This window comes from Plecotus auritus (genome assembly GCF_963455305.1).
Source record: "Plecotus auritus genome assembly, chromosome: 6".
Taxonomy (NCBI): Eukaryota; Metazoa; Chordata; class Mammalia; order Chiroptera; family Vespertilionidae; genus Plecotus; species Plecotus auritus.
The window spans coordinates 81,887,427-81,915,090 of record NC_137773.1 but is presented as its reverse complement, the minus strand read 5'-3'; the positions used below and the strand labels follow the sequence as shown (position 1 = coordinate 81,915,090).

General features: G+C 49.5%; 1 protein-coding gene across 1 annotated transcript; it reads left to right on the top strand.

Moving 5' to 3' along the window:
• Positions 1–77: 77 nt before the first annotated feature.
• MIER2 (MIER family member 2) lies at positions 78–26,854 on the top strand. Its single transcript, XM_080672629.1, has 14 exons — positions 78–119; positions 7,925–8,015; positions 9,319–9,461; positions 13,952–14,077; positions 14,702–14,825; positions 15,338–15,429; positions 15,874–15,943; positions 20,438–20,589; positions 21,181–21,262; positions 21,347–21,441; positions 23,249–23,373; positions 23,493–23,620; positions 25,013–25,442; positions 25,842–26,854. The coding sequence occupies exons 1-14, from the start codon at positions 111–113 to the stop codon at positions 25,861–25,863; spliced, it is 1,689 nt and encodes a 562-aa protein (XP_080528755.1). The 5' UTR covers positions 78–110; the 3' UTR covers positions 25,864–26,854.
• The last annotated feature ends 810 nt before the right edge of the window (positions 26,855–27,664 follow it).

Here is a 27,664-nt window from a genome sequence, read left to right as displayed (position 1 = left end):
CAGGCCACGCCCTCACTAGGCCCCTCCTTCCAAGGCGCCGCAGCCAATGAGCCCGCGGCTCCGTATCCGGGGATCCCGGTGCGGCCACCGCCTCCCGCGCACACACGGCCATGGCGGAGGTGAGTGAGCGGGCCGGGGGAGCCGGCCCCCCACCTCCGCGCACCCGCGCTCCCCGCCGCCGGACCTCAGCCACGTCGGGGCCCTGGGCGCGGAGACTCGCCCCTCCCCCGGCTCCGAGGATGCGAGGCGTTACCCAGGACGCTGCGTCCGTTGGGACCCGAGGGGCGCGGGGCTCCGTCGATAGCCGCCCCCGGCCCTTGCCCCCCCCTTCCCCGGCTGCCACATCGCGGGCTGCAGTGCGCATGTTCAGGAGCAGTGGTGCTGGCGGGGGCTGCGGAGTGGGGAGGGGGCAAGGAGGGGCCGCCAGACGGGGGTGTTGGAGGTGCGCCGGGGTTTCTCCTCCCTCTTCTGGCCCGGCGGTGCGCGTGCCGTCCCTCCCCTGCCTTGACCAACTTCGCAGAGCACTCTCTGGTCGCGCGGTCGCGCGCCACGCTCTCCCCACCCAGACCCTGCTTGGGACCCAGCGCCGCATCCCGCTCTCGAGCCCCCAGGTGCGGGGTACCGCTGATTCGCCCACCCGCCAGATGCTGGGCGGGATTCGAACTCGGCACCGGGAGTGAGGTGGGATGCATAGGTTTCTTCAGGGCGGGTAGAGTTAGACTAGCCTTTACTGGGGACTCGAAGTTACTTCTAGGAGCCTCTTCTCTCGGTCCGGGAAAGCAGGCCCAAGACCCTTACCCCAAATCCTTGAGGTCTGATATATTTTGGAATTCCGAGTTTTTCCGATTTATGGATCTATCTGTGGAGTTTGGAACTGTGATGCTTGACCAAACTCACCTAGGCCGTCTGGGATAAAGAACAACACCTAAGAGCTTCTTGTCAGGTCAAAGCAGGGACGAACAACTTACACTTTTGGGGTTTCTTGACTTTGGAATATTGAGTAAGACAGTGTGGACCTGCTCTCACCTTCTAGGACACTAGTGAGGATGAAATGAGGTAATGCACCTGCTAGGGGCTCAGTAAATGTGACTTTTAGTGCATGATGATTCCTTCTGGGGACGCAGAAGTTAAGGCCCCTGCCAAACAGGTCCACAGACTCTGCAAGTGGTCCTCACCAAATGGGTGGGTGGTGCCACTGAGGCCAACAGGGAGGAAGGTACTCACCCAATGAGGTGCAGCAGTTTTGTGGGATATTCGGCCTGGTCATGGCATCACGTTGTCTTAGCAGAACATGGGCAGGTGTTATGGAGGGCAGGGCTGGCCATTCTTTCCCACCAGGGACTTTCTCAGGGGCAGCAACAGGCTCTGCATTTGTGCCAAAGAGGGTGTGGGCAATTGGGTGCAAGGCTAGACCTCTCCAGCCAGTTCTGGCCTTGTGCTGGGTGCCTGAATCCAAAGGGGTCTTAGAGAGTTAATCCTCCTTTCTTAAGGGGCATTTAGGGAAACAGGCCTCATGGGGGCAGCTGGCCTTACAGGTTGGAGGGAGGAGGGTTGGAGGGAGGCGGTGTGGTTGAGTGAGTGTGTGTGTGTGCTCTTGGCTCGGGGGCATGGGTGGTGGTCTTCCTGGGCACCAGGTGACATTTGGGCAGCAGTCTTGGCCTGGAAGATAGCTATGTGTCATGGATGGAAGGACCAGATTCCCCAGCCAGCCTGCCTTGATTGCTGTTGGATTTGGCTGTTGACTTTGCCTTGCTCAATGCTGAAGCCCTGGAACCCTCACAGCAGCCAGTTGCCCTGGGCGCTCCTGTTACCCCTGTTGACAGTTTGGGGTGGTGCCCTTTTGAGTGAATTTGAGTTGGTTTCCTTGGAGAAAGCCTACATGTGGGGTCCCCTATATGCCTGGCTCTGTGGGAGGCCCTGAGGGCTTGGCTATGAGTAGAAACCCAACAGTGATGGTCCTAAAGGGCCTTGGAGGCTGCTGGTCAATAAAGGAACAAGTGTGCAAATGTCAGACATGATGAGCCATGGCCAGCCTCTGCCTAGGAGACTTGTGGCTCTGGAGCCTCTTATTCTTTGTGACTTGAGGCAGGTTACTGAACGTCTCAGCCACAATTTCCTAATCTCTGAAATGGGAAGAGCCAAGAGCAAGAGGTTGCATGATGTCTGGCCACAGGGGCTTGCACAGAGAAGCTGAACCTCATAAAATCGCTGATAACCAGCTGTCTAACCGATGAAAATGGTGATTTGTTACCTAGCAGTAAGCACTTGATCAGGATTAACTGCTTTTTGTCATTTCCAAAGTAGCCATCAGTATCCTATCATTACTGTGAGAGGAGAGGCGGTGCTTGAGAGTAGACAGGGTGCTTCATACTGCTTTCCTCATACCTAAGTACATGGTCATTTTCTTGTGCTTAACGCCCCCCCTCCCCCCATGGCTTTCGTTATCCTTTGGATGCAGTGCATCCCCTTCCTGTGGTCCCCGCCTGGTGGTGTGGTCCCCATAGATCTCTGTCACCCACACCGACCCCCTGGCTCCTTCCTTTTTCTTGTGTACTCTGCACCCTGGAGGGACTCAGCTACCACGATGCTGTTCCAGTGTTCCACAGGCCCTGCCTAGAGATGCCCTCAGAGGCTTTCCCTGACCCCAGTTGTGCAGGCCCCCACCCTGTTTTCTCCTTTAATACTGTGCATATCCACTTGTTTGTATCTGTGTCACCAACTAGACTAGTAACTCATGTGGGTGGAGATGGGCAGAACCTGTTTCTGATTGACCTCCATGCACCCAGTGCCTACTGCCTGTCCTAGCCCAGAGGAAGCACTCAGTAAACGCTGGTCTAATGGAGCAATGCAGTGCTGCCCAATGGAACCGACCACCTTTGCTGGTGTGAATGAAGGATGTTTCATTTAACTATTGCTGTGAAATGAGTCACCTGGAAACTCAGTTTTTCTAACAATCATTTTATTATTATGTTTCATAGTTCTGAGGGTTGACTGAGCTCAGCTAGGCAGTTTTCATTCGGAGTCATGTGGTTTGAGTCAGGTGATGGCTGGGGCTGGAAAAAAAGCTTTCTTGCTCAGGTGTGGCTGCTGGTGCAGGCCACTTACTTATGGCCTGTGTGGCTTGGGCTTCCTCACAGCATGGCAGCTGGGTTCCAACAGTGACTGTCTCAGAAGGTACCAGGTGGAATCTGAGTTGCATTTTACCACCTAACCTAGAAAGTCACATAGCACCCCTCCCATCAAAGTCACAGGCCCACCCCTGCGGACAGCGAGGGGGTGCAGAACCCCACCTCTTGAAGGGAGGCAAGCATATTAGCATCACATGGGAAGAGCGTGTGGGGTGCACACCAGCTTGGAGAATTGGATCTGCCACAATGTCACTGGGGGTTAAACCTGGAGGGGCTAAGTAGCAATTAGATGCAGACCTGGAAGAAGGGCTGTTCTGAGCCTGAGGAGTCAAGGCTGCCCCCCTCCAGACAGGCAGTCTTCCTGCTGATCAGCTTGTACCTCCTTTGTACCTCCTTCGTGCGCAAAAGACCTGGCCTGGACACCAGGTTATGCGGCCCCCTCTTGTTTGGGACTAAGTCTCTGGAATGCTGTCTTTCTTCCTTCTCTCCCACCTTCCCCCCACTGTTTTTACCCAGAATGCTCTTAACCAATTACCCATCCTCTCTCTTTTTCCATCTTGGCAAAAGGAGCAGTGACTGCTGGAATTGTGATGGTTGTGAACAGGGGAAGTTCAGCCCGTGGGAATCCCATCATTGAGGGTGGGCTTGCACTGGAAGTCAGGGTAGGGAGAGGGAAGAAAGTTTGGAAATGCTTTCTAAAGTTTTTTTTCTAAATTTTAAAACTTTATTTTAGTAAATATTCTAATCTTTTTCCTTTTTTCTTTTTTTTTGCAAACTGCTTTATTGGTGTATGATTCACTTGTTTTAATGTGTACAATCCAGTGGTTTTTAGTATATTCATAGAGTTGTGCAACTATCATTAATTGATTTTAAAACATTTTCATTACCCCAAAAGAAACTTGTATTCCTTGGTTGTCACTCCCCATCCTCCTCTCCCATCCCTGGCACCAATGAACCCACTCTCTGTCTCTGTGGATTGCCTCTTCTGGACATTTCACATAAATGGAATAACATACTTTGTGGCCTTTTGTATCTGGCTTCTCTCACTGACCATCATGTGTTCAAGGTCCATATGTGGTAGCAAGTGTCAGTGCCTCGTTTCTTTTCATGGCTGAGTAATATTTTATTGTTTTGTTTGCTATTTTTGTTCATCAGCAGATGGACATTAGGGTTCTTTCCACCTTTAGCTATTGTGAGAAATCCTGCTATGAATGTGTATATGCAAGTTTCAGTGTTGATGTACAGTTTTCTCTTCTCTTGGATATCACAGGGAAGGAGGAGCCTAACTTTGTCCCTTTACTCTCCTAGGTTCTACTTGGGGTTCCTGTGATTTTTTTAAAATCATTTTTAAAAATTTTTTTCTTTATTGATTAAGGTATTACATATGTGTCCTTATCGCCAATTGCCCCCCCCCCAATCCCCCCCACTCATGCCCTCTCCCCCCTGTTGTCTGTGTCCATTGGTTAGGCTTATATGCATGCATACAAGTCCTTTGGTTGATCTTGGGGTTCCTGTGATTTAAACTGACGAAAGGTAGCCTAACTGACAAGAGTGAAACAAGTAGTGTCCATCACACGGGAGAACTAGGTGATGAGTAACTGGGGTGGTGAGAATTTGGGCTTCAGTAGCATCTGAACAAAAGAACAGTAAATCTTAGAGGAGTGACGACAAAGGAAAAGGACTGAGTTCCTAAGGGCATCAAGTTGTGGGGAGGTAAACAGGGGGAACTAGTGGAAATTCAGGCGAGTTAGTAAGGTCTGTGTTTGCAGATTCTCTCTTGGTGCCATCTTGTCCCCAGTGGTAAGGGAGCTCTCTTCCCGCTTTTGGGGGGCACCCTCACAGGAGTTTATGTTCTGCTTTCAGCTCATCCTGTGTCTGGTTTTCTCAGTTGTCTTCTGCTTGAAATAATCCTTATGCCAGAGTGGTGTATTTTGGGGTGGCATACTCTGAACCCCTAGGAGTGAAATTGCTGGTTAACACTGTGGTAACTTTTGGAGGAACTGTTGACTGTTTCCCAAAGTGGCTGCTCCATTTTACATTCCCTCCTGGATGGTCTGCATTCTTCCTGACACAACTTGTTCTGTCTTTTTAGTCATAGTCATTCTGTGGTTATGAAGTGGTATCTTACTGTGTTTTTTATTTGATTTCCCCTGATGTTGAATATTTTTTCACATGCTTATTGGCTGGCCATTTGTACATCTCTGGAGAAATGTCTTTTCAGACCCTTAACCCATTTTAAAATAGGTTATCTTGTTATTAATGCATTGTAAGAATTCTTTATATATTCTAGATGCAAGTCCTTTTTCAGCTATATGATTTGCAAGTATCTTTTCCCATTCTGTGAGTTGTCTTTTCACTTTCTTGATAATGTCCTTTGAAGTACAAAAGTCTTTTATTTTTATGAAGTCCAGTTTATCAATTTTTTCTTTTGTTGCTTGTGCTTTTGGTGTCTTATCTCAGAAACCATTGCCTAGTCCAATGTAACAAAGATTTATCCCTATGTTTCCTTCTAAGAGTTTGATAGCTTTAGCTCTCATATTTAAGGTCTTTGACTTATTTTGAGTTAATTTTTGTATATGGTGTAAGATAGGTGTTCAATTCTGTTCTTTTGCATGTGAATATCCTAGTTGTCCTAGCATCATTGTTGAAAAGGCTATTCATTCCCCATTGAATTGTTTTGTCACCTTTGTAAAAATTCAATTGATTGTAAATATGTGGGTTTATTTTTGGATTCTCATTTTTATTCCTTTGATTTAAATGCCCAGCCTTATGCCAGTACCGCATTGTTCTGATTGCTGTAACTTTGTAGTAATTTTGAAATCAGGAGTGTTCTCTTTCAAGATTGTTTTGGCTACTCTGGGCCCCTTGAGTTTGCATACTGTTTTTGGAATCTGTTTGGCAGTAGCCATGTAAAAGCCAGCTGAGATTCTCATAGGCACCTCATTGAATCTGTAGATCAGCTGGGGAATATTGACATCTTAACCATATTAAGTCTTCTGAGCCATGAATATAGGTTGTCTTTCCACTTAACTTAGCTCTTTAATTTCTTTCAACATGTTTTGCACTTTTTAATTTTTTTAAATTATATTTTTATTAATTTCAGAGAAGAAGGGAGAGGGGGAGAGAGAGATAGAAAGAAACATCAATGATGAGAGAGAATCATTGATTGGCTGCCTCCTGCACTCCCCACACTGGGGATCGAGCCTGCAACCTAGGCATGCGCCCTTGACTGGAATCGAACCTGGGACCCTTCAGTCTGCAGGCCGACACTCTATCCACTGAGCCAAACCAGCTAGGGCTGTTTTGCACTTTTTAGAATATAAGTTTCTAACTTCTTTTGCTAAATTTATTCCTAAGTATTTTATTCTTGTTGAGGCTGTTGTAAATGGAATTGTTTCCTTAATTTTCTTTTTGGCTTGTTAATTGTTAATATATGAGAATAAAATTTATTTTTATATGTTGGTCTTGTAATTTGCTACCTTGCTGAACTTATTTATTAGTTTAGATAAGTTTTTAGTGGATTCTGTAGTACCTTCTATGCAAGATTATTTTGTCTGCAAAAAGAAATAGCTTTACTTTTCCCTTTCCATTTTGGATTCCTTTTATTCCATTTTCTTGCCCTGACTAGAACCTCCAGTGCTACTTTGAACAGACATGGTGAAGGCAGGCATTCCTGTCTTGTGCCTTTCACCACTAAGGGGTGTTATTGGACTTCCTCAGGGGGTTCTTTATGAGTAGTTTCCATTCTTTTCCTAGTTTGTTGACCTTTTAAAAAAATTTGAGGTTTTTATTATACCACAAAATATACCCATTTAAAATGTGGAGTTCGGTGGTTTATAATATTCTCATAAAGTTTTAAAACTGTCACCTCTATCTAGTTCTAGGACATTTTCATCACCCCAAAAGAATGCCTAACCCTATCAGTAGTCATCCTACCCCCTCTCCAGTCCCGGGCAACCATGAGTCCACTTTCTGTCTCTGGGTTTGCCTGTTCTGGACATTTCACATAAATGGAATCACATACTGTGTGGCCTTTTGTGTTTTCAAGGTTTATCCATCTATCAGTGTTTCACTTCTTTTCATGGCTGAGTCATATTCCAGTGTGTGTATAGACAGCATCTTATTTATCCACTCATCTGCTGTAGGACTTTTGGGTTGCTTTTTCTTTGGGCCTTTGTGAATCATGCTAATGTGTGAACATGCGTGTTTAGTATGGATGTATGTTTTCAGTCCTCTTGGGTATGTACGTGGGAGTAGAATTAAATGCTGGGTGATTTGATAACTCTATGCTTACTTTTAGAGGAATTTCTAGGTGTCCCAAGAGTGGCTATTTTGCCTTTTGAAGGCTGGGACTCTTGTGTAATGGGCCACGTGTCAGGCATGACTGTCAGTGAATGCCTGTTGGGTGTGTGCAATAGGACTGTGTGTGAGCCTAGGTTACCTGGTACTTGTGTCCTGGGTGGGTGATAACTACTATTAGGCACTGGCTGTCAGGCTCCTCACAGTCCCCTGTGGGTGCTATTTCCCCACTTGGAGATGAGGACATTGAAGTTCTGATGTTTAGAGCTGCTGTATAAGCCTACTTCAGTGCATCCTACGTGTGCTTGACTTAGGAGCAGGGGAGTAACTTCTAGCAGCTGCATGCCCAGTTCCACTATCAGTGTTCCATCCTCAGCTCTTGGAAGCAGCTCGCTTGCGTTATCCCACGGAGTCTAGATGAGGCCACTCAGAGAGCCAGGCTTGCTTTCAGTGGGTTCTAGGCTGGTTGAACTAACCCTGTTTCTCTTCCTTTGCAGGCCTCCTCGCTGGAGAGGCAGAGCCCTCAAGTGGTCTCCTGCCTTACTCACAGTTTGTGCCCCAGGGAGCCCGGATTACCGACAACAGCAGGTGCCTCTTTTGCCCCTACCTTCCTCCTGCCCGGGTCTGTCAGGGCCACTGTCATTGTAAGAGACAGAACCTTGCTCAGCCTGGCAAGACAGAGGCGGTGTGCAGACGGAGTCCAGGAACAGGGGTACAGACAGAGTGGCCAGGACTCTGTTTCCCATTATATATTGGGGGCCAGGCTACCCAGGGGAGGATCAGAGTGCCTGTGTCATGGCTGAAGGAAAACGGAAGGGCTGAGGGAGGTAGAATGGGTGCTGAGTGGGCACCATCCTTGGGTGTCCTGCACCTTCCCTGAGCTGGCCATTTGCCCCCACCCGCCTGGCCCTGTACTCCTCCTACTGCTGCTGTGTGCTTTGGACTCACTTGGAGGACCAGCCTTGGCCTTCATGGCTCCATGACTTGAGTTGATTGAGACTTCATTATTTTGTTTGTAAAATTCAACTTACTGAAGACCAATCATGGAGAGATAGCAGTGGACACATCTTGGCTCTTTTGGGAAAACTCAAAATCTGGTAACATCTACCACCCATTGGGCCGTGCCTGGGACACTGCTGTGGTGAAGAGGGAGAAGAAGGGACTGGCATTTGTTGGGCCTATTGCATGCTGTTCATTGGCATTCTCCCTGTACTGTGTCTGCAATGACTCCCAGAAGTGGGTGTACAGCATCACCCTTGTGTTTCCTGAGCTGAAGGCCTTGCCCAAGCCATGCAGGCACCAGGAACCAGGTGTGGAGCCAGCTTTGTTGGGTCCCTGTGCTCTATTCATGCTGACTCGTCTGGGGCTCGTCTCTTCCTTGTTCACTTGTTCTCTCCCCAGACCCTCGCAAGCGTCTGTGGTCAGGAAAACACATCCCTAAAATGCCTAGAATTTGTGTGCAATTAGCCAGATGTGCTCTTGTCAGAAGTCCTTCTGTTGGGAGTTCCCACATTGTAGACTGACATTGCTGACTACATGCATGTACACATACAGCCTCACATATGCACACAGCCTCATAATGGACACAAAAATAAACGTACTTGTGCACATACATCCACACACTACATTCAGATGAACACATGTCATGCATGTAGGTATACACAGCTGCATGCACACATGCATACATGCGTGCATACCGCCTCGTGTGCACATGGCCCCACCACAAGCACTCATGCAGGCACATGTGCCTGCACACGTGTGCATGTGTATAAATGCACATGTACAGCCTAACACAGCTCCATCGATGCACATGTATGCACATACACGCCTTTCATATATGCATGGAGATGGGTGGGGTGAGGAGCTGATGCAGGTGGTGTCCCCTCTGTAGGTGTGTCAATGGGCTCTGCAGACCAGCAGTTCAACCTCGCAGAGATCCTGTCGCAGAACTACGGCATCCGGGAGGAGTGTGAAGGGACCACAAGACGCCCAGCACAGCCTGAGGAGGAGCTGGACAAGGACTTCATTTCCCAGGTACTTGGCTCAGCTGAGCCCTGTACCCCATGTGGGTGGAGCCCTGCTGGGCAAACTCCACAGTTTCTTTTGGCTGAATTGGTCTGCAAGCTGCTCAGATTCTGCAATGACAAGTTCTACTTGCACATCTGTTTGCAAAGCTCCAGGCCCTGTGCTAGAAGCTGAGGTCACAAGAGACAGGCCAGCTTGTCTTGCCTTCAAGGGTCTCTAGGGTTATAGAGTATTGGGGTAGCTGGACATTAAACATATCATTCTCAAACTTTTTGACCTCAGAACTCCACATCCTCTTAAAAGTTATTGAGGATCTCAAGCAGCTTTGATGATGCAGTAAGCTCATTGTTAATAGAAATAACAGATTTTTATGAAAATGAAAAAATAACTTTTCCAAAACAAAAATAAAATTTAGGAAGAGTGGAATAGTTTTACATTTGTGTAAATCTCTGAATGTAGGAACAGTGTAAGAGAATCCAGCTGCTGTCCTGGCAGATATGTCTGTTGTGATGTTTTCTTCTGGTTGAAGTGTGAATCTGACCTCATGCAGATGATCATGAAAAAAGGGTAGAGATTTTAACAGCCTTTTAGATAGTTACGGTTATTTTTTTATGCTGGACCAAAATTCAGCAACTAGTCATTTTGTAAAGGGCGATTGCAAAGTAGATTCTGTAGCCATATCTAGATGATGTCCGTTTTGTCTTTTAGTTGTAGTTTTGAAATTGTTGTGCGAGGCAGCAGTTTAGGTGTTTACCTATGCCGCCATCTTGGTTTCTCCCCTGTAGCCATATCTAGTGAGCTTCCTGTACTTGGTTATGTCACAATCCAATGATCTTGAACTTGGTGTGACCTTGTCATCTCTGCACTGGTAACATGTTTGCAAAACCTTGGTTTTCTAACAGTAGATCTTCCACATGTCGACAGTTTACAATATAAAATCTAAAAACACACATTTGTTAATACCAGAGACCTGGGGGCTTAAACACCAGACATTTATTTTCTCACAGTTCTGGAGGACAGAAGTCCCAGATCAAGGTCTTACAGGACTGTTTGTGGGGAGGCCCCTTCCTGGTGTGCAGACACTGCGTTCTTACCAGGTCCTCACATGGAGGGGAGAGAGTTTTCCTATCAGATCAGAAGTCAGGGCCCCACATTCATTATCCCATTTAACTTTAAGTATTCCCATAAAGGCGCATCTCTAAATATAATCAGTCAGGTTGGGGATTAGGCACCCAACATATGAATTTGGGGTGGGGAAACACAACCATTTAGTCCATAACAGTACCAACACTGATTTTATGAGACGTCTTTAAGTATTGGGTTTTTTTTTAAGGACTAACCATCAGGCATTTGTTTAGCTTGGTGTCATGGATCACTTGGTGCCAGTTTGCTCTTATAACCAAAACAAATGTCTTCTCTTCAAAAAAGAAAAAAAATTTTTTAAAGTTCTACATGAATTTAAAATTGCTCAGAACTTTCACACCTAAATCAGCTATTTATTAGCTAACTACCTAGGTCTAGATTTTCTTAAAAACTAAGGTAAAAGCAATTCATATTACCTATTACCAGAGGCTGTGGGAATTATCAAGTTCACATTGTCAGATCTATGTTTTCCAAAATTAGAATTTTTTGCTTAAAAGCTCATTTTACTCTCACAGCAATCACAGCAGTCATTTCTTTGGAAGTAGCTTACCACTTAGTTTGTGTCTGAGATGATGTCTGCCTGGTACCATCTGACAGACTGTTGTTGTCTGCCCGCCATTATTTTTTTTTTGTTAATCCTAACCCGAGGATATTTTTTCCATTGATTTTTTTTTTAGAGAAAGTGCAGGGGAGGGAGGGAGGAAGGGAACGAGAGAGAGAGAAAAACATCGATGTGAGAGAGACATCAATTGATTGCCTCCTGCATGTGGCCCAACCGGGACCGGGGATTGAACCTGCAACCCAGGTTCATGCCCTTGACCAGGAATCAAACCTGTGACCCTTTGGTGCTCTGACCAACGCTCTAACCACTGAACCACAGGATATTCGTAATTGAAACTAGCATCTTTTTAAAACTGAGTGGGTGGTGGTAAGGAACATGCATTGGCAACTCACACACTTTGTGCTCCTGCCTTCACTGCAGGACGCTGTCCACGGACCATTGACTGCTCCATCAGCGCAAGTGACGGAAGTAATGGCATCATAGTGTTGTGAAGTCCCAGGGAACCTGGGCATCTTTGGGCCACTGTGTGAACCCCTTCAACCAATGCATAATTAGAAACTGTGATGGGCAAAATGATCCTTCGTCATATAAGCACTTGGTTTAGAGCAGTAGTTGGCAAACTGCGGCTCGTGAGCCACATGCGGCTCTTTGGCCCCTTGAGTGTGGCTCTTCCACAAAATACCATGGCCTGGGCGAGTCTACTTTGAAGAAGTGGCGTTAGAAGAAGTTTAAGTTTAAAAAATTTGGCTCTCAGAAGAAATTTCAATCATTGTACTGTTGATATTTGGCTCTGTTGACTAATGAGTTTGCTGACCACTGGTTTAGAGGAAGGGCTGGGAGGAAGCTGGGTGGTCTTCCACAGCAATGGAAGTCCCAGCACAAGGGCAGGACAGAGGTTGGTAGGGGTGGCAGATGTTGACTCCAGAAAGAATGAGAAGGAATGCTCAGGAGGTTGGAGGCTGACAGTGACCCCTGGGGTCAGGACAGAGTGTGGTCAGAAGGAGTAGAGGAGGGTGAGAAACTGATTTGAAAGCAATACTGGAGAGGAAGGTGGTAATAGTTTTTCTTTCTTTCTCTCTAATAATTAAATGTCTTATTTCCGGCCCTAGCTGGTTTGGCTCTGGATAGAGCATTGGCCTGTGGACCTAAGGCTCCTGGGCTTGATTCCGGTCAAGGGCACATACTTCAGCTGCAGGCTCCTCCCCTGCCCAGGCCCTGGTCAGGGCTTGTTCAGGAGGCAACCAATTGATGTGTTTCTCTCATATTGATGCTTCTTTCTGTCTTTCCCTCTCTCTTCCACTCTCTCTAAAATCAATGGAAAAATATCCTTGGGTGAGGATTAAAAAAACAAAATTCCTATCTAATAAAGAGGGAATATGCTAATTGACTGCCCCCCCTCAAAGATGGCAGCACCCACAGCCAATAAGGAAGGAATATGCTAATTGTCCCGCCCTCAAAGATGGAGGCGCCCACAGCCACAAGATGGTGGTGCCCAGTCCCCCTCGCTGGGGCAGCAGGCGTGCGGCAAGGCTGGGCCTGCCCCCAGGCAGGCCTGGCCGCTCTGTGCACCTGCCTCCGGAGTCCCCCAGTCCCCTCTCCCCCCAGCCGCCCAGGGCCGGCCTGAAGTGCAGGCAAGCCTCGGATGGTGGCTGCCCAGCCGGCCCAAGGCTCAGGTAACCAGGGCTGGCTGAGGCTTGCGCTGCTGGCAGTAGCAGCAGCAGAGGTGTGATGGGGGTGTCGCCTTCCCCTGGTCACCAGGTCGTCTCCTGCCCCTGAGGGCTCCTGGACTGTGAGAGGGGGCAGGCTGGGCTGAGGGACCACCCCCTCCAGTGCATGAATTTTCATGGACTGGGCCTCTAGTAAATAAATAAATATCTTATTTCCCTTTCTTATTCTATCGGATAGGTTCGAAATATCAAAACAGTGTGAGTATGCCTTGGCTGGTGAGCTCAGTGGTTAGAATGCCAGCCCATGGACCAAAGGGTCGCAGGTTCAATTCCTGGTCATGTACCTGGGTTGTAGGTTTGATCCCGGCCCCAGTTGGGGCATGTGTGGAGGCAATCAGTCGATGTGTCTCTCTCACATCAATGTCTCTCCCCACCTCCCTCTCTTCCCTCTCTTCCACTGTCTCTGAAAAAGCATTGAAAAATATATTCTTAGCTGAGGATTAAAAAAAAAGAAAACAGTGTGAGTAGTTCTGGTGTTCCCAATCCTGCCTTCCTGTTCTGACTGTGCTGGGGTTGTTCTGGCTGTGCATTGTTGTCCAGTGAGGGCTGACAGCATCTCTGTCACACTGATTGGGCATCTATCTCTTTACTTAGGGTACTGAGTGCTTTATAAAATCAGGTGGATTGTTAAAACAAATACCAAATGCATTTTCCACATTTGTCCAGACATTTATATGTCTTTGCCCTCCTGATTTATTGATGTCATGAGTTCTGATAGATTTCCAGATACCATGCCATCCTTGCCTTCCTGGAATCAAGTCTGAACAGTTTTGAGCAGGGAAGCGTTTCTGGGCAGTGCAGTGTGGACTGAGGCCAGTCCTGGCTCCACCCTTTAAGGCTGGTGACCTGGAGCACATACCTGATCCAGCTCTGGTGTCTTATCTGTGCTATCCTGGGGGTTGTAAGGGAGTCCTTGGGTAAAGGACTGGACCTGGGGTCTGGCTGGGGTGAGTTTCCAGAATGTGACAAATTGGCCCTGGTTGTGGTGGCTGGCGGGGCTCAGACAGGAGGAGGGGAAGCAGAACGCCTAGAACAGCCCCTCCTGACAGAACCTTCTTCCCCCTCAGAACAGTGACATGCCCCTTGATGAGCTGCTTGCCCTCTATGGCTATGAGACATCAGACCCCATCTCGGAGCGGGAGAGTGAAGGCAGCGATGCCACAGCCACCCTCCCAGACATGACCCTGGACAAGGTGAGTGAGGTCTCTCCCTGGAACTGGTGGGAAGATTTAGGGAGGGCAGGCATGAAGGCCTCAGAAAAGCAGAAGTACGAGGCCTAGGTTACTTCTTAGAGGGGACTGTCTTGCTTCTCAGAGTCATAGCTGATGCATTCAGGGTTAGAGTGGCCACAGAGAGGGAGCTGAGATGAAAAGACTCTGACCACTGGCCAAAAGAGGGGCAGAGTGGAGACTGGGCTGGAGAAACGCAGCTGGGAAGGAAGAGAATGAGTGAGGTCCTGACTCCAGTCCTGACAGGTCAGGGGTGGTGCCCGGAGGAGGGTTTTATTACCAAAGTTGAAAACCAAATGCACAAGGAGAGAGCAGTGGCTGGGGGCTCTAACCGTCCCAAGCCAGGCATAGGTGATATCCCTTTCTAGACTGCAGGGTGTGGGCTCAGGGACCACAAGCATCCATGCTGGCACCCTGGCTGCCCTGCCCTGGCCCCTAGTCTCATCTGCAAAGTGGGAAGAGCAGCCCCACGTGAGCCCTTGCTGTTCCCAGGGGGAGGGCCATCAAGTTAGTGTCACTGTTGTTATTAGTGTTATCTGAAGATTGTTAAAACAAACTGCAAAAATGTTCTTTACTTTTTGTTAAAAGGAACAAATAGCGAAGGATTTGCTTTCAGGGGAAGAAGAGGAAGAGACACAGTCCTCGGCCGATGATCTCACCCCATCTGTTACCTCCCACGAGGCTTCTGACCTTTTCCCTGGCCAGAGTGGACGTAGGTGTCCTGCCTGCTCCTCCGCTTGGGCTGGGTCGAGCAAGGCTCTAGTGATGCAGATGGGGGGCCCTGGGCTACTCGGGGCAAATAACTCAGACTCAGATGGATGGTGCCTCTGGGGTGCCCTGTTCTCTATCTGAGTCTCTCTGGGGTTTTCGTCTCCCTGGCCAGTGAGCTGAGACTGATTTGCTTTAGTTTACAGGAGGAGGCAATGTGTTGATTTCTATAGCTTTTGGAATCAAAAGGCCTGTCAGATGTGGGGGCAGTGTCCCAGCAGCATGAGGTGTTGGGGGCTCACAGCTGGCAGTTAGCAAATCCCCACACCTTTGCCCATTGCCCACCTGTCATCTGGCCAGGTCTTGGGACATGCCTCTTCTCAGGAGTGGCATGGTGTGGGGGACAAGTGGATGGAGAGTGGGGTGGAGGCTGCAGCAGTGAAGACCTGGGGATCCACTAGCTGGGGAGCTACCCAGTGCCACAGATGTGTCTTACCTGCATCCCCTTTCCCAAAGCCCGCTTCCTGACTGGCACAGAAAAAGAGCTAGGCTCTTCCACCTCATCTGACACTGAGGAGGACCCTCTTCCTGCCAACAAATGTAAGAAGGTATGTGGCCCTGATCCTGCAGTACCTTCAGTGTGGGTCTCTGCTTGGTCCTGGGGCGGAGACAAATGCACAGCCTTTGAGAAGTGGGCTGCTCTTGGACTTGATCGTGGTGTTGGGACCTTGAACTGGTGCTGCTGTGGCATTGGCTGGCCTGGGGATGTGGCCCCAGGTCCTGTCCTGAGTGCTCTGAGCTGGGCATCAGGACACCTGGGTCCTTGGGTCTCATCTCCTTGACACATGACTGGCTATACTGAACAGATGGATAAGTAGATGGAGACACACGGTCACTCACCCCCCCACACACACCCAGGTCTCTGCCTCCCATTCTCAGACCATAGGACTTGGCATCTGTGGAAAGATTGCACAGACCAACACAGCCCTGGGCTCTGAAAAGTGGCTGGGCCTCCCACCTGCCCTGACTTTCCTGGGCCTTTGCCTTTGCAGGAGATCATGGTTGGGCCTCAGTTCCAAGCCGACCTCAGCAACCTGCACTTGAACCGACATGGTGAGAAGAGTAAGTGGGGCCTGGATCTTGGTGGGGACAGGGAAAAGAAGATGAAAACCCCACTCCAGTCAAGAAGGAACTTGCTACACATCCAGTCAGACCTAGTTCCCAAATCTTCTCAGGGGCTCAGGCTGGCTCAGGTGCCTGCCCTGTGCCAGCTATGGGCAGCAGGTTTGCAGAGTGCTCAGTGAGCAGGAAGAAGTAAGGGAGACTTGCCTCCTGCCCAGGGCTTTGCACTTTTCCTCTGGGCACCTATCCTCTTCCCCACCTATCCCACAGGCCTCTCCTTTACCTTGTCTGTGTCCTGTCTCAGTATCCTCCAGAAACCAGTGTCCCTCTGTCCTGCTTTGTCTTTCAGGGTACTCCCTAACCTGGACTTGGTATTTGTATGTCTGTCTGTAGAGGCTTTTGTTCTTTAAGGTAGGAATTGTTGCCTCCATTTACAGGTGAAGAAAACAGGATGTGAAGTCATTTACCTATTGAGTCTTGTTTTTCTTGCCCCAAGCTCAGGGCTGGCACTCTTTTCTCAGGAGGCTTTTCCCAGATGATTCAGCAGCCAGGATTGGGGGTGGGGTTGGGGGTAGCGGATAAGGTGGGACAGACAAGGGAGACAGAGACCCTTAGTAAAGGGTATGGCCTCCCAGGGCAGAGGCTGGGACATGGGTGTGATGGGATGTGCTTGTTTTGTTGTAGGCAGTTTGGGCAAAGGATTAGATCCATGTGTGTGGCATGTGCATCTTGTGTGTCATGTTCCCTGTATTGTTGCATGTTCGTGTAAGTTTGTAAATTAGCTTGTCTGTTACCGTGACACTGCCTGTCATTTTTTTGTGTGTTTGTCCTTGGTAGGCTTTGGGGTCAGGTATGCTGAGAAGTGCCTTTTACTAACATCAGGGAGAATTTGTGTGAGATTGTTACTATTTCTTCTTTATATGTCTGGAAGAATTCCTCAGTGAAGCTGTCTGGGCCTGGGTTTTACTTTAGTTTCATGTTTGTGGAAGAAGATTTTTAGTTACAAATTCAGTATATTTAATAACATAGCTCTATCTAGAGTTTCTGTTTGTTTTGATATGTTGCATTTTTGAGGCATTTATCCCACTAGTAAGTTGTTAACTTTATTGTAAAAAATATCACAATATTCTATCTTCTTAATGTCTGTAGGATCTATAGTGATGTCCCCTTTTTGAGTCCTGATATTGGTATTTTGTATTTTCTCCTTTTCAGTCCCTTTTGATCAGTCTTATTAGGAGTTTGTTACTTTTATTGCCCTTTATCGGGATTTTCTCTGTTATCTGATGGCTACTTAATTCATTTTTATTTTTATCTGTATTTCTTTCCTCATAGTTAATTTCATTTTAGTTTGTTATTCTATAGTTCACATTGTGATAACTTCTCCCACTCAGGGGTGTTTTAGAAGCATTCTGTTTAATTTCCAAATATTGGGGAATTCTTAGTTATCCTACTGTTACTGATTTCTAGTTGAAGTCCAGTGAACATACTCTGTGATTTCCTTTGAAATGAGTTGAGCCTTGTTTTATGGCCAGTATTTAGTCTATTTTGTAAATGCTGCTTTCTGTGTTTTTATATTTGAAGTGTATTTTCTGTGTATGGCATATTTTTGGATCTATTTTTTTTTTAATCCAGTCTTATTCTCTTTTGCCTTTTAATACAGAATATGTAGTTCAGTTACATTTTGGACTATTTTTCATGCAATTGTGAAAATAGTTGGGATAAGTTACCATCTTCTATGTGTTTTTAGTTACCATCTTCTATGTGTTTTTTCCTTATTCCATCTGTTTTTTCCCCCCTTTATTTTTTCTTGTCTTCTTTTTGATTAGTCAAGTAGTTTTATTCTATTTTTTCTTCCTCTTTGAGATGATAAGTTTTAATTTTTATATTACCTTTTCAGTGATTATCCTACCATATGCCACAAGAATTTTTAAAACATCAATACTTGACTAGTTGGGGGCACTGACCTCATTCCCTTAGATTGTCAAATAAAAAATGGCAACAGCCAACATAAATAATAGCTGTCTGGTGTGAATAAATCAAAATTATACAGTATACTTTATTTTAGTCAGATTGGCAAAACATATATTCTTTGGTGTGCCGCAGAATTTTAGCAATTAGTTTATATGTGCCATGAGATGAAAAAGGTTGAAAATTGCTGCTTTAGATAAGTGCATTCTAATCACCTCATCTGTCCTGCCCATTGTGCTGCTGCTGCTTCTGCAGGAACTGCATGTGCCACAGTGACAACATTGTGGTTTTCATGACAGATGTTCCTTACGCTTTTTTACAACTGCCTGGATAGTACTGTTCACTTCTTCCAGCTTCCATTTGTGATAATTTCCTTCTACCTAAAGAACTTGCTCTTTAATATTTATTGTGATGTTGATGAATTCTTTCAGCTTTTGTTTTTCTGGAAAGTCTTAATCTTGATTTCACTTTTTAAAAAATACGTTTTTATTGATTTTAAAGAGAAAGGAAGGGAGAGGGATATAGTGATAGAAACATTGATGAGAAAGAAACATCAATTGGCTGCTTCCTGCACGCCCCCTACTGGGGATAGAACCTGCAAGTTGGGCATGTACTCTGACTGGGAATCGAACCAGTGACCTCTTGGTTCATGGGTCAATGCTCAACCACTGAGCCACACTGGTGGGCTCATTTCACTTTTTTTTTAAAAAATATTTTTTATTGATTTTTTTACAGAGAGGAAGGGAGAGGGATAGAGAGTTAGAAACATCGATGAGAGAGACATCGATCAGGTGCTTCCTGCACACCCCCCACTGGGGATGTGCCCGCAACCAAGGTACATGCCCTTGAGCGGAATCGATCCTGGGACCCTTCAGTCCGCAAGCCGACGCTCCACCCACTAAGCCACACCGGTTAGGGCTCATTTCACTTTTGAAGAGTATTGTCATGGGTCTAGTTTTCTAGATTTGCCAGCTTTTTCTTCTCACATGTGAACCATTTTGTTCCATTGTCTTTGGTATCTGTTGTTTCTGTGTAAAAGTCAGATGTCTGTCTTACTGTTTGTGTTGGAAATCTTGTTCATTATTTCCCTGCAGGTTGATTACATTTTTCTTTTGTCTTCTAGCATTTTTTACCAGATGCGCCCAGATGTGGTTTTCTTTGGCTTTGTCCCGACTTTTTGTGATCTGGCATTTGGTGTCATGCATCAGTTTTGGAGAATTCTTGGCCATTGTCTCTTCAGATTTTCTTCTGTTCCATTTTTTGTCCATTTCTTCCGTGACTCAATTATACATATGACTGTCTTCTTCATCCCCTAACTATGTTCTCTTTAAATTCAGTTTAATTCCTTCTCTTTAATTTTTATTAAATTCCTTTCGATTTAATTGATCATGTCTTCTGCTATATCCAAGCTGCTATTAGAGCTGTTCAGTGGGTTCATAAACTCACAGGTTGTATTTTCTAGTCCTGGAAAGTCCATGTAATTCTTTAAAGTCCTGTCTGCTAACTGATTTCCAGCCATTTGTGGATTAACTTCTGTTCCACAGATTTTCTCTCACATTCACATGCTAGGCAGGTGGAGGGCTAAGGTTGAAGGATGATGCTTTTTTTTTTTTTTTTTTTCCAGAGAGTGGCCTGTGGTCCTCTTGGGCCAACCACCCTGGTCCAGGCTGGGACTTGCATCAGTATGGAGGGGCTCTTGCATTGGGAGACGTCACTGCTTCTGTGGTTCTCAGCACCAACCCAGGAGTTGTTGGTTCCCAGTCAGTTTCCCAACCAGAGACATTCCAACACAGGGCCATTTTTCTTAGTGTGTTTTTCACTTTCTGGCCACTGTACTGGGCTGTTTGGTTTGTGGTCCCTGTGACTCTTCCCTAGTTAAGAGGTGCTGGCACTGGGGTCTTTCCAGGCTGAGCCCTGAGATCTCCCTTCTGTCTCTTCCCCATTGGGTCCCTCCCCAGCTAGAGGTTGCCACCCACTGCCTGCATGGGGCAGGACTCCCTTTCCCTGGGCAAAGTACACTCATATGTGGCTTGTAGGATGCGGTGGTTAGAGTGGTTGTTGCCTAATCAAGACCACTGGGACCCAGGTTCTCACTGCCATTGAGTCCAGGCTCTTCACTCAGCTTCCTTGGGACTCTGTTGTTCAAGACTTGCAAACTGTGTAAATGGCTTTACCCTCCCTGAACCCATTGCTTACAACTCCCTCCCCTAAGGCCATGCTCAGAAGTCCCCCTTTCCTCAACCCAGACTACTTGCTGCCTCCTCCAGGAGGCTGCCTTGGATTTCCCAGCTGGGAAGCACCCAGTTGGCCTCCCACAGCTTCCACCTTTTGTTGTTACCCTGACCAACTCTGGCCTAGAGGGGTGTGTAAGGGTTGGGCCCAGGTCACAAGAACCGGACCTACAAATTAGCAACTGTCCTTTGGACAGCCAACCTGGTGGATGCTTGTGGAGAGGGAGTGTGCACTTTTCGAGGTGTGGGCATGGACTTTGTGCCCACTGCTGACCCTGGCACTCCCTCTAAACAGTTTATGAGAATGAAGACCAGCTGTTGTGGGACCCCAACATCCTCCCTGAGAGGGAGGTGGAGGAGTTCCTGTACCGGGCAGTCAAGCGGAGATGGCATGAGACGACCGGGTCTCAGCTCCCAGAGGGAGAAATGGTGAAAGATAGTGAGCAGGTAGGCAGCATGCTGGGTGGTGTGAATACCCCCATATCCTTGTCCCGATGGTGGTGTAAATTCCCCCCGCATGCTTCCACCTTGATGGTGAGGTAAATGTGCTCTGATAGCCCCACCCCAATAGTGGTATAAATGCCCTCGTTATCCCTACCCTAATGGTGTGAACACCCTGGATATCCCTGCCCTGATGATAATATATGCCTCAAACATTCCTGCCCTGATGGGGTAAATGCCCCCAGTATATCCATCTTGATTTTCATTTGAACACCCCCATATCACTTCCCTGATGGTGTTGTAAACACTCCCCATATCCACAGCTGATGGTGGGGTGAACACCCCCATAACACCTCCTGGATGATGAATTAAATGCCCCCCAATATCCCTGTCCAAATGGTGTGTGCACCCCTATATGCCTTCCCTAATGGTGGTATGATTGCCCCTATTTCCCCTCTCTGATGGTAGGGTAAACACCCCCAATATCCTCACCCTGAAGGTGGTGTGAATGCCCCCATATGCCTGCCCAAATGGTGGGGTAAACGCTCCTGCTATTGCTGCTGGTGAGCAGGTGGGAAGAGGCTTTCACTCCCCCAGGCGCTGTATGAGCTGGTGAAATGCAGTTTCAATGTGGAGGAGGCTCTGCGCAGACTGCGGTTTAATGTGAAGGTGATTCGAGGTGAGCGCCCTGCTTGCCCACCCCACCCTTACTAGCTATCCTGGTCTGGGCACTGCTGACGCCACTGCCTCCTCCTGGTTGTAGATGGGCTCTGTGCTTGGAGTGAGGAGGAGTGTAGGAACTTTGAGCATGGCTTCCGAGTGCACGGGAAAAACTTCCACCTAATCCAGGCCAACAAGGTGAGGACACAGCCCATCCTGCTCCCATTGGGCTGCACCATAGCCTCCTTGGGGCTGGAAAAAACCTAGGAGCCTGAGCTCTTGGCACCCTACATCCCACAGTACGAGATTGTGACTCCCCTTACCAGGCTCTTGAGGCTTCTCTGAGCTGAGGGCTAAAGCTCTGGTTTCCGCCTCTCATGCCTACGTGCCTGCTATCATATTATTCTAGTCTTCTCTGTCAAACCGCTTCCTTCCCCCAAAGAAGGCTCCAATATGGGAAATGAACATGATGGCATCTCAGTCTCAGAGAGCTCCACCACCTGTGCCCAGAGCCTATGCTGCGGTACTGACTCCCAGCCTGGACCCCACTCTCAGCCTCTAGCCACGGGGAACAATGGTCTCTTAGTTCGATCAAACCAAGGGAATAGGTCTCTCCTGCCACCTGTGACAAATGCTCATGACCAGAGGGGCTGCTGAGTACCAAGGCCCTTCCCTGCCCTCCCCTGGACCTGAGTCCACCTGTTTTTCTTAGACCTGAGTCTACTTTTCTTCCCCTGGACCTGAATCTCCATGTCCTTCCTAGACTTAGGTCCCTCTCCCTGGATCTCTGGCTGGATAAGCTCCTATGACTCGTCTCAGAGTCTGAATTTTCCTTTGTCTCGCCATGGCTCTCTCTCCTCACCCTGTCTCCTAGTGGTTTTTTGCCCTTCCTGCTATTCATGGTGACACAGCTTGTGGAGAAGCAGAGCCTGGCTGAAACCTAGCTCACATTTGGGGCCTCTGTCCTCTCTTGGGAGGTTGGAGTAAGTGAGACATCTGTGCTGGGCCACTATAGGGACAGGAGGATGCTCAGCTGACCTGCCCAGTGCCATTTCAGGTAGCACTAGATCCTCTAGGCAGATCAGCTCCTGGTGGCCTGATGCAGTGCGCTGTTACCTTCCACATGCCTGCCCATGGTTACCACACACATTTTAAGTTTGCACCTACCCTGGCCCCATGGAGGCTGTGACGCTCTCACTATCAGTCAGACCCCTGATGCAGAAGGGTGTCATTGGGAAGAGGGGACAGCTCGTGTGTGTCCTGCCTGCCCCCCTGGTTCCCAGGCTTCCCTGGGCTCTGTTGTCTGTCCCTCATCCTGGGGACCAGCAGGTTTCTCGTACCTGTAACAGCCCTGGCCTTGCTGTGGGGCTCATCCAAAGTGAAGATGCCCCAAGAGGTTTTGCCAGGTGGCATCCAGCTCCATGCTGCACTGTCCCTTATCTTTCTAGGGTGCTGTGTATGTGACCTGAGTCGGGTTCATGAAGCCCCAGTGTGTCCTTTAATGGCATTTCATGTGCTCATAGACAACTCTCCCTTGGGTGTTAGTGATGTTCTGTGGGAAAAGCAGGCTTGGCCAGGTTGCATGTGTCCTCTCTGGGTGGGGTCTCTGTCCCTGGTGTCTGCACAAGGGCTCGTTATTACCCCTCTGCTGGGTCTGCGATGAGCAGGGGATGAGGTGGACACTTTAGTTCTTGGGAGCTTGGTGAGGTCTGGGGAAAGGGAAGTGGACACTGGACACATGGACCGAGAGTGAAGAAGAATTAGGTCCTATGTCAGCAGGTAGTGGAGCTCTCTGAGATTGAGGTGCCATGTTCAGGGCAAAAGGATGAGCCCTGGACATGGGGGTGGCCTGTGAGCCTTAGATGGGGGCTGGAGGTGGGTGCAGAGGACCCTGGGATGTAGGCAGGGTCTTTGAGAGCACTGGTTGCTGTAACCTGTCCTGCTGCCCTGGGAAGTGGAGGGAGCTGGGCGTGTGGGGCCCAGTTGACACCGCACTGTCCCTCAGGTGCGTACAAGGTCTGTGGGCGAGTGTGTGGAATACTACTACCTGTGGAAGAAGTCTGAGCGCTATGACTACTTCTCCCAGCAGACGCGGCTGGGCCGGAGGAAGTACGGCCCATCAGGAACCACGTATGTGTGGCGGCCTTCCAGCAGGACCTGGGGTCAGGGGACGACTGGGAGACCTAGGGAGCACCTCCGCCTGAGGCAGCTATCTCTCTGCAGCCCCCCATGGTGCCATCTTTCCACAGGGATACAGACCAGGACCTAGATGGCAGTGACCCCGATGGCCTCGCCCGTCCCCGCTCCTCACCGCCCCTGCCCCCTGCCGCTGATGGCCTAAGCCCTGAGCAGGACCCTCTGGCACGGATGCATATAGGTAAGAATGTGGGGAGGGCCCCTACCTTTGGGGAAGCATCCTTGTAATGCACCCTGACCTGTGCCAGTGAACACTAAGAAGCAGGTGTCTGGGAACCATTGTCACTTCACCCCATGAAGAGTCACACATGTGAGTTGTCATAGGAGCTTGTTGGCTTTCCATATGGAGAACTGTGAGTGCCCTGCAGCCCAAAGTAGGGCCTCCTCTCTGGGCCCCAGGTGGTTGGGCTCCTCTCTCGGGCTGGGGTGTGGTACTCCTCTCTGGACCCCAGGTAGTTACAGGGGCTCCTCTCTGGTCCAGGTGGTTGGGGCTTTCCTTTCTGGGCCCCAGGTTCAAGGACTTCTCTCTGTGTCCCTGATAGTTGAGGGGGCTCCTTTCTGACTCCAGGTCAGAGGGCTCCCCTCTGGGTCTCTGGTGGTTGGGTGGGCTCCTTCCTGGCCTCATGTTGGGGGGCTCTTCTCTGGGCACTGAGTGGTTAGGGGGGGCTCTTCTCTGGGCCCCTGGTTAGGGGGTTCCTTTCCGGGTCCCAGGTTGGGGGTGGTTCTCTCTGGGCCCTCTGTGGAGATGGCTCCTCTCTGGGTGCCGGGTGGTTGGGGGGCTTCTCTCTGAGCCCCAGGTTGAGGGGGCTCCTTTCTGGGTTCCAGGTTGGAGATTCCTCCCTGAGTCCCAGGTCAGGGGGCTTCTCCCCAGGCCTAGGTTGGGAGACTTCTTTCTGGCCCTCAGGTGAGGGTGGCTTAGCCTCAGCCGCATATGGGAGGTTTGGGGTATCTGAGCCCTCCCCAGCATCCTGGGCCCAGGGCTACACCAGAGCAAGACAAGGCTCAGTAAGTAACTTCAGTTTCTGAAGGTGAACACAGAGGGAAGGACAAGGACCTTTGCTCTCTAAGTCTACTGGACTCGGGTTTAGATTGGCCCCTGGTTCCAGAATCTGGTTGGTTCCATGATTTGTTTGGGAGGGCATCCACATCTATCCATCCTGGCGTTGCCTGTCATGTCCCTGTGTACAGAACCCCACGAATTCCACATTTACCTTGACTTGGCAAGTGCGCTCAAGCATTTTGTTGTTGTTTTGAATCTGTTGTGTTCTGTTCTGTTTGAAAAACAGGAGTCACAACCTTCCAAGGCAGGGCCTTAGCCTGGGTGCACAGTTTAGTATAACTGGTTTCTTTAGTGTTCATGTGTATTTTATGTGTTTGTGTGAAAACATCAGTGACGAGGGGTCATAGGCTTTGACATAGGCTGACAGAGATTTGGCTGGAGCCTGCATAGATTGCATCCTGAAGGCAAAAAGTATGATTTTTAAGCTAATGCACCTTAGCCAGGATGGTTGTGGATCCTGGGAGGGCTGGGCGTGGCTGCTGCTGGGGCCTCAGCTGTGTTCTCCCCCTCTAGAGCCACTGAACATGGACGGCATGACTGGCAGTGTTGGTGAATCTGAGGAAGGCTCCAACAGCCTCCCATCCTTGGAGCCAGGGCCCTGTCTGTTCCAGCAACTGGACACCCCGCCAACTGTGCCCGTGCCCCAGCAGCCCCCAGCCCTGGCCGAGCCGGCCTTCTGCCCCTCCGCTGCAGCTGCTCCAGAGCCCTGCACCAGCTCGAGATTGGCTGTGGACTTGGCCCTGCCAGGGGCCCTTCCTGAGGAGTTGCCCCAGGTCTCCAGCCATGTGGATATGGATGGAGAGCCCGAGGAAGCTGTGGCCCCTGCACAGGTGGCCTTGTCGGTCACTGAGTTTGGACTCATTGGCATTGGGGACGTGAATCCTTTCCTGGCTGCCCACCCAGCGTGCCCGGGCCCTGGGCTGCACTCGGAGCCCCTGTCACAGTGAGTGCAGCCCCCACCCTAGGGGCCCCTAGCCTCAGGCTAAACTGAGGAGAGCGGGAGGGGTCTGCCCTGAGGGCCCAAGGGTGGTGTGGCCCATGGAGCAGGCTGTTTGTTTCTTTAGTTTTATTCTCTACTTTTAATTTGGCTTAATTTATTTTTTTGATTAGGTAATACATTCATATGGTTCAAAACCCAAAAAGGTACAAATGGGGCCAGTGCTAGTCTCCTCCCACCCCTGCCCCAACCACCAGCTCTCCCCAGGCACATGTGAAAACACGGTCTGCTGTGGGAGGCAAGGTTGGGAGCCATGTGCTTGGCCCACAGCGCTCAAGCTGTGCCGTCTGTGGGACTGGACTGACCCTTTCTTGGTCTCTCTCTCGGTCTCTCCCCTCACTGCAGCTGTAACGTGATGACCTGTTGATTCCTGGCCACAGGCGGGTGTGTGTGGCCTAGACTGGACTTGGGGCCACTGTGGGGCCTGCCTCTGTCAGTCTTCCCGACCCTTTTCCTCGTGGGCCTCGGGTAACGCCATCTCTGCTTCAGAACACTTCAAGGACTAGGGTGAGCAGTGGCAGGGCTGTCAGCCCTGCCCCTCCCCACACACAGCCCGGCACCCTCAGCGCCTGGCACCACTGCCTGGCTGTAGGCTGCCTCCGTGGGACCCATTGGGCAGCTGGGTGCAGAGGGACCAGCCCCCTCTAGCCAGCAGAGGCACAGAAAGGCATCCCTGCCCGTCAGGGAGATGGGGAGACAGGGCAGGACGCCACCCCCCCCACCAGCAGCCTCTGCCCAGGGAGCCCCCAGCACCTGCTTCGCTCTGTCTCGCCGCAATTGGCAGGGCCATGGGCTGCCCCAGCCCAGGGGTCGGTGAACAGCTGCTACTCGGTGCCAAACCCCATGGGGCACAGAGCCATATACCTCGATGTTGGCCCCGCCCCACCTTTGACCTCACCCACTCTGTCCACTTCAGGAAAAGCCGCACTTTATGCCCACCTGCCTCCTCTCTGTCCGCCCCAGGGCTTCTCAGCAGCCTCATGGGTTCCAAGAGACAGGTGACTGACACCCCCTGTCGCCTGCAATGCCGAGGGGCCAGGCTCCAGCCTGTTTTTCTGACCCTGTGGGTCGTATTTCTGTTGAAGCTCCCCAGCAAGATGGTTTGGGATCCTGGTCCGTCTCTTCCCCCATCTCCCTCTTTTTATTTATGTTTCTGTTTACAAATTGGAGTGGGGTTCTCCAGGGGGGCAGGGCAGCACTCCCCAGCCCTTGGGTGTCACCAGGAGAGTTTTGGCTCGAGCCCATCTGCAGAGTTGGACTCAACCTTCCCTGTCACCCCACCAAGGACCACACTGTGAAGTGAAAACTGCCTTGAATCTCTTGCTGTTTTATTTATTAAACTTTATTTGAAGCCCCGTGGGTGCCTCGTGGTGGACTGGGCAGGGTGTGAGGAGGTGCCGGGGAACCACAGGTCATCCTCATCACTTAGTCACTTGGTGGGCTCTGTACCAGGCATCATTCAAGGATGGGGCTGTGTCATGACTGAGAGGGCATGGGGCCATGGTCCATGTCATGGTGACCGATGTGAGGGAGATGGTCAGTTAAACGGAGGGGACATTTAATCTGGAACCTGAAGGAGAATCATCCTGTTTTGGTGAGGGCTGGTGTGAGCCAGGCTGAGGTCACCACCAACGCAGAGGTAGGCAGGGGCCGGAGTCCCAGGAAAGAGGTGGAGGCCAGGAAGGAGGCAAAGCAGCTGAGGGTCTAGGTGGGCCAGCTAGCAGGTTTTGTCCTGAATCCCCTGGAGGGGTAAGCAGGGGCTGGGTCAAGATGTGGTTTCAGAGCTTCTTCAGAGGTGGTGCAAACAGGCTGGGCAAGGACAGGGGACATGCTAGGAGGGTCAGCCTGGACCCAGGGTATGAAGACCAAGGGCAGATGGGTCAGGGACTGGTTGTGCCCAGGTGTGTGGGAAAATGGTGTCTCCTGGAATTCGGGGCTTAGTCCTTCAGACCTGGTTGTGCCAACTCTGGGAGCAGGTGTACTTGCGGGGTGGGATGCCAGGGACTTTGAGAGTGATTTTCCCTGGAGTTTTTAGTCTGTTTTCATTTTCTTGAAGTAGTTTAGAGGTATTGCTCTACTATATTCTGGTTTGCTCTGCTTTCGAGAAAATTGCCCTTGTCCTTCCTTACTTTTGTGTGTGTATTTACTTTGACAGCTATGATTTGTAT

Coding starts and splice junctions, on each gene's coding strand:
- MIER2 (XM_080672629.1), top strand. Junction 15,944..20,437: donor GAACCGACATGGTGAGAAGA/GTAAGTGGGGCC, acceptor CCCTCTAAACAG/TTTATGAGAATGAAGACCAG. Junction 25,443..25,841: donor CACTCGGAGCCCCTGTCACA/GTGAGTGCAGCC, acceptor CCCTCACTGCAG/CTGTAACGTGATGACCTGTT.